The following is an 11,853-nucleotide window of genomic DNA, read 5'->3' as shown; positions in this document are numbered from 1 at the left end:
TAATAATAATAATAATGAAAATATTTCCAGACTGACTGATTTTGATTGGTTCTGCGGACTGCAGAAACAGTATGGTGGGATCAAGAGGTTTCACGATGGACTTGTGTGGAAGGAAACCAGTGTCTTATCTTTCTTCTGGATTTTGTTCTGACCTGGACCAGCCTTCAGGCCTGAATTAGCTCAGCCTCTAGGTTGCCAGGCTGTCTGTATAGTTTCATCCTTCTCGCTTCTTTTTCTTCTTCAGATATCTCTGCCTGCTTCTCTCACAAGCCTTTTCCTTTTGACACTTTTGTACTTAATAGCAGATATTTTTCGACGGAGCTGCCTAGGCCTGCACTTTTCTACTCAGTTTCCTTTTCAATGTTCTTTGACAGGATGCAAAACGCTGTTTTTTTGGTCTTCTGAGTTCTCTCCTGTTCTTTATTTTCAGCTCTCTCTCGCCATCTCTCCTCTCTCTGATTCAGAGGGGTTGGGTTAAATGTGGAAGACACATTTCAATACAACTGACTAGGTCTCTCTTGCTAGCTAGTATAGTGACATAAAGGAAATGCTTTATGAGCCTGGAACTGACTTTAAAACAGGCACAGAGACACCTATCAGACAAAAACAAGCTAGAAGGCCCTCCTAGATCTTATGAAGACTGAAACACTTAAGGTATTTATACTGTTCAAAAACTGATATCCAATGTTGTGGTTTTAATGACTAGTATAGGAATAATACAATGGTGTTAAGTTATTTAAGGAATATCAGAACTAATGCCAGAGGTCAGTTACTCAGTCCCCCTTGGTCCTTCTTTCTCTCAACCCCTCTCTCGCTCTCTCCCTCTCCACCCAATTGCTCTCCTTCAATAGTTCCAGTTTTGTTTTTGGCCCCATTATTCCACTCTCTCTTCCCCCTGTGGAGCTCAGTGTAGACACCAAGCCATCCATAACCCAGTCCACTCAGATCTTCTGTTACAGTTTGCTTTGGCGAGCTAATGTCTTTTTTTTAACGGGTCTTTGGCTTTTGACTGTAAAGTATGTGGACCATGTTGCCCCTGACTCCCTACTCTCTGAACTGCATTGACGTTGAGTAGGATAAGATGGGTCTTGATGTCACACACAGGAATGTCTCGTCCAATAGGGGTCTTGGTTAAGGGGAGGTGGCCCACCCCCAGTATTAGGGGCATCCGAATGAGCTGTCTGTGCCCTGAGCGACACATTGTAATGTTATTAGACCCCCCCCCCCCTCCGCCACCTCGGGTTCCTCGATTTGAGGGATTTTTGGTCTTCCGCGCCCCTCGCTCAACTCCCCCAGCAAAGCTCTTTATCTCCTAGTCCAACCTGGATCACCCCTCCCAAGTGACATTGTCACCCTAGGAGATCTATTTTGTTTCTATTTTTGTGTTTGTATTTTCACATCAACTGCCTCTCTTACTGTGCTTTTAAGTATGACATGGTTGGTTTTGGTGTGACGGTACATGGTTGTTATATGCAGCCCTCTGAACGTACATGCGGATCTACTCCCAGAGTCAGACAAGCCATGGCAAACAAAATCAAAACAATGAATGGGAGAAGAAAAAGGGCTTCCTTGCGCGCACACACATATACACACTACATTTTCAGATGTTAACCTTGTTATCAGTGACAACAGCGAGAATAATCAACTTATCCAATATGGCAGCTAGTAGCTAGTTCATCCAGGGCTTCCAGACACTCTGTGTTCAAACCCCAACAGCTGCAGAATCTGTTGCTTGTTCTTTTCTCACTGGTCAACCCTGTCAGCACCAGCCCTTATCAGTCATGTCCATCGCCTGTGAATGAATTAACAGAAGGCTCTTTTCCAATACTTTTCAAATGCAGCATCCCTTTCTACCCTCACACCTTCAGGTACTATCCACTGATCTACCATGTGTGGACAGGTGAAAGCAGGTTCTCTACTGGATTTTTCTCAATAATGTCACTTCAGATGAGTGACTACCTTCAGGGAGGGAGAAGGAAAGGATGCAGGGCAGCAGATAGCCTAGCAGTGAGAGCGTTGGCCAGTAACCGTAAGGTTCCTGGTTCGAATACTCGAGCCAACAAGGTGAAAAAAATCTCTGTGCATGGCACTTAACCCTCATGTGCTCCATGGACAACATACTACTATGGCTGACCCTGTAAAACAACGCATTTCATTGCACCTATCTGGTGTGTGACAATGAAACAGAGAATTTATACGTTTTTTTTTTTAAGAGAATGAACAGGCAATTCACATTGCTACAGAGCTCAAGTATAGTCTCTGTGCTTGAGGGTCAAGCCGGGCTACTTTTTAACAAACAACTTCTATGTCTGTGAGATGCCTGACTAAATGAGCTCGTCAAGTGAAGGGGACAGCGGCTTGACGTCGTAGTCTGTAATCTAATAATCCACCCTCCACATTTAACTACACCGCAATGCTCCCTACTTGAATGGCCCTTCATGTCCACAGATGTGGAGCTAGTAGCTGGCTGACTGAGTCATATTTCACTGAAGACTATAATGGTGCTTTGGTGCAACTCACTACTGACATAGATACCGTTTTCTACCGCAGCACCCGCTCTCTCTCTCCCCTCAACGTGGGAGGGATCTGTGTAAACTGGCAACCCGTCCTTACTGGGTCTGACTTGAAATGTTTTTATTACAGTTTTTCTCTGCTCCTGCAGACTCAAGTTGGGTGCAGGGAAGGATGTGACCACATCTTTTAAAGGAACAGATAAACTATGACTGTTGTGTCACTTTTTTTGTGTTAAAGGGTCAATCTTAAAGGCCCTTTTCCAGAACTGCCCATGACTTCTCAGTCACTAAAATGTCCAGAGTTGAATTTGCCAGGTGGTTCTGGTCTGGTTGTTTCACCAGGTCATGTACAGTAGCATGAACAGTTAAAGGGTACAGAATATTCTCTGAATATATTGACTGCAGATTATTTTTTGCTGAATTTAACCCCTGACCCCCACCCCATTAAGGTTTGAAAACAGGGTTTATAGAGGGTCCTTAAGGAGTAACCTCTGACCTTTTTGTGACAAAGTTGGACCCAGGGGGTCCCACGCCCATCCAGGAAAGCTGCTCCCCCTGGAACTTCGCCTTCGTATTTTGCTTTAATCCTTTAACGCAGAACCAAAATGTTATGTTAGCAAACAAGGTTTCAGGCCTGACTTGTGTATATACCCTGAATACAATCAATGGGATGTCATTTTCAAAAAGTTACCAGACTTAAGTAAGGAAGTTGCAGTTTTTAAAAACATGTAACATTATTTGTAGGTTAACCATGTGCATGTCTTCAAGCCATCAGGCATTAGCAAATAATTTTTCAGAGGAAAATAACTTTTTACACTTTATTTTTACAATTTATTTGCTTACCTAAATATCCCAGACAATAATGTGACCCTTTTTATTACTTCAAAATATTTTATTTTCCATATTTTTTATTTTATTTCCTGTGTACAACATGTAGGCAATTTATAACAAAATTAGAAAAAAATTATTGAAGAAATTTTAAAATTGAAATATATTTTATTTGAAAGTTTATGGACCTTTTAACCGTGAGCCGGAACAATATATGCATATAATTTGAGCTGTCTTGACGGTTGAGAAATGTATCAAGAGTTTTATTTTTTATGCTTCTTTAATAAAATCTTGTTTTTGGTTTCATTTTTTTTACTGTAAAACAATAACCCTATTGTGATTTTGTTTTTTCTCTCCACTTTTTATGGTTGGAATACTGCATGGCTGTGTGGTTACCTTGCATTCCAAACCTCCAACCAAATCAGTGAGCCACTAGTCTTATGGACAGCCTAAGTAAACATATCTGAACAAATTACACACGATTTTAGTTTTGGGTTAACTGAGATTAGTGAGCTACACCGCTCCTTCAAGGACTGGATAGGAATGCTAATTTGGTGTGGTTTGAAAATGATACATTTATCAGTTGACTGGCTTGGTTAACAAAACTGAAGCATGGATGTCCATAGACTGCTTTCAGAGCAAAGTAACTTTAAAAAAAAATATGTGTGAACTATCCCTTGCAGTAGGTCCCTTATTGTTCTCATTCCACCACATGGTGGCAGTAGATACTCATTGGCTAGATGCTATGAACGATGGGTGTGCATATACAGCGGCCTAACAAAGCTCCCATTCAGAGGGGAGGCATTGCAGTTCAGTTGGCAGCTTGTAGATAGGTTTAGGATGTTCAGTGTCTTTTTTACATGTGGTCATTGAGTATAACAGAATAAAGAATAGGCTGTTTGTGACAAATGCCTTTTTAATAGGAAGCAGTTCACAACCAAGCTGCATTCCAACCCACCTTAATCCTTGACAAAGAACAATCATAATGATAAACAAATTAGAAACATCCTCAAAAAATAATTCTCATGCGAATTCTGTGTACAGGCTACATTCATATTGGTTAAATATTTTGTCTTCACAAGCCTTTTGAAAAATAAATGTTCACAATTCATTATCATTAATTAGGTATTCAGATAAGAAAAACAAGATGTCTGGTAACATCAAAGAGATGTGCGCTGGCATGATGAAGTTAATTTTCCTTTCATGCACTGGTGTTTTGTTTTCATTCACGGGGGTCGGCGTCGCTTGGTCTCCATGGAGATGTGTTGGCATGCATGCGTGTTCATCTCACATGTGCCCTTTTGTGCTTGAGCATACGTCAGTGTGTGTAGTAGAAGTCAATAGGTTATTGTAGTTAAGTGATACATTCTCACTATCAGTGGCACACTCGGCTCTCATAATCCTGCGATGTGAAATGACATTCAGAAGCCTCAACAGGTCAAAAGCAAAAGATGAAAACAGAACATTAGTGGATTAGCTCTCCCTCCACAGTGCAACATAACACAGGCCATGTTGCCCTCTAGCAGTGGAAATAGTAGAAGAAGCTCGAGTTGATTTTCATTTACAATAAGCAGAAACATCACAATATAAGCGCTTTGTGCTAACACCCATCATTTTGCATTGTAAATGTAGAACTGTAGAAGAATGGACAGATAGGTCTGTGTAACATGGGGTGTTTTCTGTATAGTAAGATCAGCTGTGACATGGTAAGTGAGTGGTTGATATATATAGAGGGGTTGTGTCGTATTATTGAACTACTACATTGTCATCTACAATAGCTTGGGGGTTAACTCCTGCTAGCCAACATTGGTCTTTGAAAAACATTAGCTGGTCCGTTTGAGTTGGACCATTCACCGCAATCCCCGCAAAGTCATCCAGTGGAAAAGTCTGACCAGGAGCTGACTGAACAGCAGATAGGTCTTAATGTAAGCTGGACTGCTCTCCCGCATTCCTAAAGTATTCCCAGTCTTACAAGAAACACACACTTCCTATGAGGGGATTGAGATGAGTCCATTACAACAGGGAATTCCCCATTCAGTGATCCAATGAAAAGTTGGGATTTGGCATCCCGCTGCTAAAATCTGGGTATTGCAGTTGGAACTCCTGGGCGTGCCACAAGTTTCCAGTGATTATGTTGGGATTATATTGCTTGCAACCACATTAAAACAGATTAACTCTTAGCCCAGAAGTCAGGTAGGATAGGACAGACGCACAAACACACTCCAAAATGCGCTGAAAACTTTTGAGAGGAAAATGCAGGGACAAATTGACCAAAAAGACAACTACTGTAGATATTGTCTTAAAACACATAATCAGATTATCATGAAGGCAGTCAGAGAGACCATGCAGTTGCTATGGGTGGCCTATGGGTTGGTAATTGTCTGGCCCATAGCATAGAAAACATTTCTTACATTTTCACAAATGCAGACATATGGACTGACTAGGCAGTGTCCTTTCTGTGTCTGATGGTCATGTAGCCCTTTGCAGTATTTGTGCACTTTCAGGGGAACATAGAAGAGTGTTTTTGTGAGAAGTTGACACAACCATCTTGGCTATTATTACTCCTTTATAGTGTTGTGAAACGAGCGCCATTGCTAGAGTAGGTGAGTATGTAAAAAGAGCAGACCATCTTCAAAACGTACATGCTTGGATCTATTGCACCATGTCAGTGTCTGTACATTATGGCCATATGGTGTGTTCCAAACAAGCCGACTAACATCCAACAACTGATCCAAACCTCAGGTAGGCCACCCTCTATGGATGTGAAAGTCTGGCATGTCTTACAAGAATTTCACTACACCTGCAATAACATCTGCTAAACATGTGTATGCGACCAATAAAACTTGATTTGATTACAATCATAAAAAATACACAGTCATATCAGACATCGGAACATTCTTATCTCGCTTTGTGTTTCACACTAGTAGTTTGGATAGTGGTTATATGCACTGTGCACACGGGTATAAGGTGTCAAGTGTCCGTATTGGGGGGAGAGGGGGTCTGCACCGCTGTTGCTGTGGTAATATCAACTTAATCACAGTGTTCTGAGAATTGTGTTCAACATGCAGGAAGTACATCACACCAAGTAGGGGGAAGTTGCATCCAGTTTGATATACACTGAACAAAAATATAAATGCAACATGAAAAGTGTTGGTCCCATGTTTCATGAGCTGAAATAAAATATCACTGACATTTTTACATATGCACAAAAATATAATTTCTCTCACATTCCTTTTACTGAGCATTTCTCCTTTACAAAGATAATCCATACACCTGACAGGTGTGGCATATCAAGAAGCCAATTAAATGGCATGATCATTACATAGGTGCACCTTGTGCTGGGGACAATTAAAGGTGACTAAAATGTGCAGTTTTGTCACACAACGCCACAGATATTTTAAGTTGAGGGAGCGTGCAATTGGCACTGCAGGAATGTGTCTGTTGCCAGAGAATTTAATGTTAATTTCTCTACCATAAGCCACCAACATCATTTTAGAGAATTTTGCAGAACGTCCAACTGGCCTCACAACCGCAGACCACGTGTATGGTGTCGTGTGGGCAAGCGGTTTGCTGATGGCAACGTTGAGAATAGAGTGCCCCATGGGGTTATGGTATGGGTAGGCATAAACTACGGACATCAAACACAATTGCATTTTATCGATGGCAATATAAATGCACAGAGATACCGTGACGAGACGCTGAAAATGACCCTGTTTTTCCATGGCCTGCATACTCAGACATGTCACACGTTGCATGTTTGGGATGCTCTGGATCGACGTGTACGACAGCGTGTTCCAGTTACCCCAATATCCAGCAACTTTGCACAGCTAATGAAGAGGAGTGGGACAACATTCCACAGGCCACTATCAACAGACTGTGAAGGATGTGTCACACTGCATGAGGCAAATGGTGGTCACACCAGATATTGACTCGTTTTCTGATCCCCTTTTTTAAAAAGGTATCTGTATTCTCAGTGTGAAATCCATAGATTAGGGTCTAATGAATTTATGTCAATTGACGGATTTCCTTATATTAACTCTAACTCAGTAAAATATTTTAAATTGTTGGATGTTGCGATTATATTTTTGTTCAATGCCTTCGGAAAGTATGAAGACCCCTAGACTTATTTTCATTGTGTTACGTTACAGCCTTATTCTGAAATTGATATATTTTTTAAATCCTCAGCAATCTACATACAATACCCTATAATGATAAAGTTTTTTAAATTTTTATAGCAAATTCAAATAAAAAACAGAAATACCTTATTTACATAAGTATTCAGACCTTTTGCTATGAGACTCGAAATTCAGCTCAGGTGCATCCCGTTTCCATTGATCATCCTTCAGATGTTTCTACAACTTGAATGGAGTCCACCTATGGTCAATTAAATTGACTGGACATTTTTTTTTTTTTTACCTTTATTTAACCAGGCAAGTCAGTTAAGAACAAATTCTTATTTTCAATGACGGCCTGGGAACAGTGGGTTAACTGCCTGTTCAGGGGCAGAATGACAGATTTGTACTTTGTCAGCTCGGGGGTTTGAACTCGCAACCTTCCGGTTACTAGTCCAACGCTCTAACCACTAGGCTACCCTGCCGCCCCTAACATGATATGGAAAGGCACACACCTGTCTATATAAGGTCCCACAGTTGACAGTGCATGTCAGAGAAAAAACCAAGCCATGAGGTCGAAGGAATTGTCCGTAGAACACAGAGACAGGATTGTGTTGAGGCATAGATCTGGGGAAGGGAACCAAAAACATTTCTGCAGCATTGAAAGACAATTTGGAAGAAGTTTGGAACCACCAAGACTCTTCCTAGAGCTGGCCGCGCGGCCAAACTGAGCAATCGGGGGAGAACGGCCTTGGTCAGGGAGGTGACCAAGAACCCAATGGTCACTCTGACAGAACTCCAGATTTCCTCTGTGGAGATGAGAGAGCCTTCCAGAAGAACAACCATCTCTGCAGCACTCCACCAATCAGGCCTTTATGGTAGAGTGGACAGACAGAAGCCACTCAGTAAACGGTACATGACAAGGTACATGAACAAGATTCTCTGTTCTAATGAAACCAAGATTGAACTCTTTGGCCTGAATGCCAAGCGTCACGTCTGGAGGAAACCTGGCACCATCCCTACGGTGAAGCATGGTGGTAGCAGCATCATGCTGTCGGGATGTTTTTCAGCAGTAGGGACTGGGAAACGTGTCAGGATCGAGGCAAAGATGAGCAGAGCAAAGTACAGAGAGATCCTTGATGAAAACCTGCTCCAGAGCGCTCAGGACCTCAGACTAGGTCAAATGTTCACCTTCCAACAGGACAATGACCCTATGGTCAAAACACAACAAGACAGTCTTCCAAGAGAGCATGACAAAGCCCATTCCTCCTCAGGGGACTGAAAAGATTTGGCATGGGTCCTCAGATCCTCCAAAAGTTCCACAGCTAAACCATCGAGAGCGTCCTGCCTGACTGGTTGCATCACTGCCTGGTAATGGCAACTGCTCAGTCTCCGACCGCAAGGCACTATAGAGATTAGTGCGTACGGCCCAGTACATCACTGTGACCAAGCTTCCTGCCATCCAGGACCTCTATACCAGGTTGTGTCAGAGGAAGGCCCTAATAATTGTCAAAGACCAGCCAACCTAGTCATAGACTGTTCTCTCTGCTACCGCATGGCAAGTGGTACCGGAGTGCCAAGTCTAGGTCCAAAAGCCTTCTTAAAGCTTCTACCCCCAAGCCATAAGACTCCTGAACAACTAATCAAATGGCTACCCAGACTATTTGCATTGTCCCTCCCCCTCACCCTCTCCCTTATGCTGCTGCTACTCTCTGTTTATTATCTATGCATAGTAACCTTTACTCTACCTACATGTACATATTACCGCAACTAACCTGTGGCCCAGCACATTGACTCTATACCAGTACCCTCTGTATTTTACTGCTGCTCTTTAATATTTTTGTTATTTTAATTTTATTTTTTACTTATCACATATCTTTCATAAAACTGCAAGTTAAGGGCCTGTAAGTAAGCATTTCACTGTAAGGTCTACACCTGTTGTATTCGGTGCATGTGACAAATCAAATTTGATTTGAAAGCACACAGCCAAGACAACGCAGGAGTGGCTTCGGGACAAGTTTCTGAACGTCCGAGTGGCCCAGCCAGAGCCCGGACTTGAACCCGATCGAACATCTCTGGAGAGACCTGAAAATAGCTGTGCAGCAACGATCCCCATCCAGCCTGACAGAGCTTGAGAAGATTTGCAGAGAAGAATGGGAGAAACTCCCCAAATACAGGTGTGCCAAGCTTGTAGCGTCATACACAGGAAGACTCAAGGCTGTAATCGCTGCCATAGGTGCTTCAACAAAAGTACTGAGTAAAGGGTCTGAATACTTACTTAAATGTGATATTTTTTATAAATTAGAAAAAACAACCCAAAAATATTTTATTTGCATTGTCATTATGGGGTATTGTGTGTGGATTGATGAGTAAAAAATACATTTAATACATTTTAGAACAAGGCTGTAACGTAACAAAATGTGGAAAATGTCTAGGGGTCTGAATACTTTCCGAAGGCGCTGTAAGATCAGAGTTAAATTTCCCCCTCCCTAACAGGCAAAGTGAGGACAAGGGGATTGTACGCTGATCCTAGACCTGTGCCTTATGGCATCTTCTACCCAGAACACATCACACAGCAGGAAGACAGCACAACATAAAAAAAACAGAGAGAGAACACACTGTTATATTGACAAACAGACATACAGAAACAGACAGAGGAGTAAGAGTTGGGGTTAGGGTTAGGGCTGCTCTCCTGAACATGCAGAGGTCAAAGTGCAAAGTCATCCATAACTCCTCAGGTGATATTTTTTTCACAATCTCACATTTCTGCATTAAATGTATAGAAAAATTGGATGTAATATGCAAGAGTGAAAGAGAGCAGCAGAAATTGATAAACTGATTGATAGGTGTACAAAATCTATCTATGGCCGAAGGAACCGTTGGCCAGTGTTTGGACACGTGCTAAATCATTGTGATAGAGATCATTAGTGTGTTTATGACCATGTTTTGTATAACATATGCATATGTTGTGTGGGTTCACGTATGTGTTTGCCTGTATTGTTTGTGTGTATGTACAGTGCACGTTTTTGTGCGGTGTATGAACACATGTGTGAATACACATACCCCTGTGTATGTTCCGTGACTGTGTGTGTCTGCATCAGTATCTCTCGACCTGTTCTCTCTCAGCTCCCCTGTCCCTCTTCAGCAGGGCGCTGGTCTGACTTCAGCTTGACAAACTCTTTGGCCACCTCATCGTTGTTGCGTTGGGATAGGATCCTCAGTACTGTCAGGCCCGTCTCGTCCATGTGGACCCTCTTCCCCAGGGGGAGCCAGCACGTCACGCTGCCCCTAGAGGCCATGTCCTTCAACTGCATCAGGGCCATGCCCACTGTACGGTCCTCCCTGGCAAAGCAGTAGTCCTTCACACACAGCTGCAGCTCATAACCCTCAGGACCCAACTCACTTCCCAGGGAACTGGAGAGGAGACGGAGAAGAGGTGGGTTGGATAGTGCACACATATTGACATTGACACGCGAGCACACACACCCTAACCAGAAATAGGCCTGATATACTCACTACTGAAAGGTCTCGTTAAACTTGGGCGACCAGCTGTTGTTCTTGGACTTGGTGGCGTGTTTCCTCTTCTTGTCACCGAGGTGGGGACCGATGATGTAGACCTCCACAAAGGGACGGAAGATCCCCTGGGTCTGCCACTTAATATCATTGGCAGCCACCACTGGGAGAGAGAAAGGGTCGTGGGTTTTTGCAGTGCATTTCAGAGAAGCTCAAGTCTAGTGCAATTATGTATGTAAAGCCCATTATTGCCCCTCCCTTATGCCCTCCCTTTCCCCATAACCCCCTCCATCTCTTTCTCCTTCCCCCTCACTCCATCTCTCACCTCTCACAGTGATCTTGTGTTCTCCAGTGTTGGGGTGGGTGAAGATCTCCACATGCATGACCACCTCTCCGATTGGCTCCTCCACTCCCGACCCTACCAGAGGTCAAGTGTTAACCGTGACATAAGACACACAGCGTTGAGATCACTTCTGTTGACCAGAACACTCTGTAAACCCCAAAGTGTTTATGTTGGTAGCAAGCAAGGTTAATGCACAATAAAGCAAAGGCAGGCTGATACATCTGTCTACACAATGCATGCTGTGTCGGTGTGCGTGTGTCTGGCTATGTCTAGACGTTGGGATCGTTCCACCACTGGAATCCTCTCCTCCATTATCCATTCCCTGATTACAATCTTTCATCCAAGTTTTATTGTCACGTGCACAAGTACGTGTCTGTGTGGCCTACAAGGGCTGGACAGATATGGGTTCAATCCGGTTAGTGTTGCTTGGCTGGCTGGCCCATAGCTACAGTAGGTTTAGAGCCAGGGTTAAAGCCTGCAGCTGGTTTGCACCAGACTGTAATTCTCCTGAAACATGCTGTTTACATTGAATGTGTATGGAGAG

At 42.9% G+C, this 11,853-nt stretch overlaps 1 protein-coding gene across 1 annotated transcript in view; it reads right to left on the bottom strand.

Annotated features, from left to right (window-relative positions):
- Positions 1 to 9,938: 9,938 nt before the first annotated feature.
- The window catches only part of LOC139377413 (protein unc-13 homolog A-like), an 88,720-nt gene continuing 86,805 nt past the window's right edge, over positions 9,939 to 11,853 (bottom strand). Inside the window, exons 40-42 of the mRNA XM_071120440.1 lie at positions 11,292 to 11,384; positions 10,970 to 11,129; positions 9,939 to 10,867 (exon numbers count right to left, since the gene is read on the bottom strand). Coding sequence (XP_070976541.1) covers positions 10,576 to 10,867; positions 10,970 to 11,129; positions 11,292 to 11,384 — 545 coding nt within the window. The 3' untranslated portion in view covers positions 9,939 to 10,575. The remainder of the gene's footprint in view (positions 10,868 to 10,969; positions 11,130 to 11,291; positions 11,385 to 11,853) is intronic.

This window comes from Oncorhynchus clarkii, chromosome 20, assembly GCF_045791955.1.
Source record: "Oncorhynchus clarkii lewisi isolate Uvic-CL-2024 chromosome 20, UVic_Ocla_1.0, whole genome shotgun sequence".
In the NCBI taxonomy this organism is placed as follows: Eukaryota; Metazoa; Chordata; class Actinopteri; order Salmoniformes; family Salmonidae; genus Oncorhynchus; species Oncorhynchus clarkii.
This window is presented reverse-complemented; position numbering and strand designations above follow the sequence as displayed.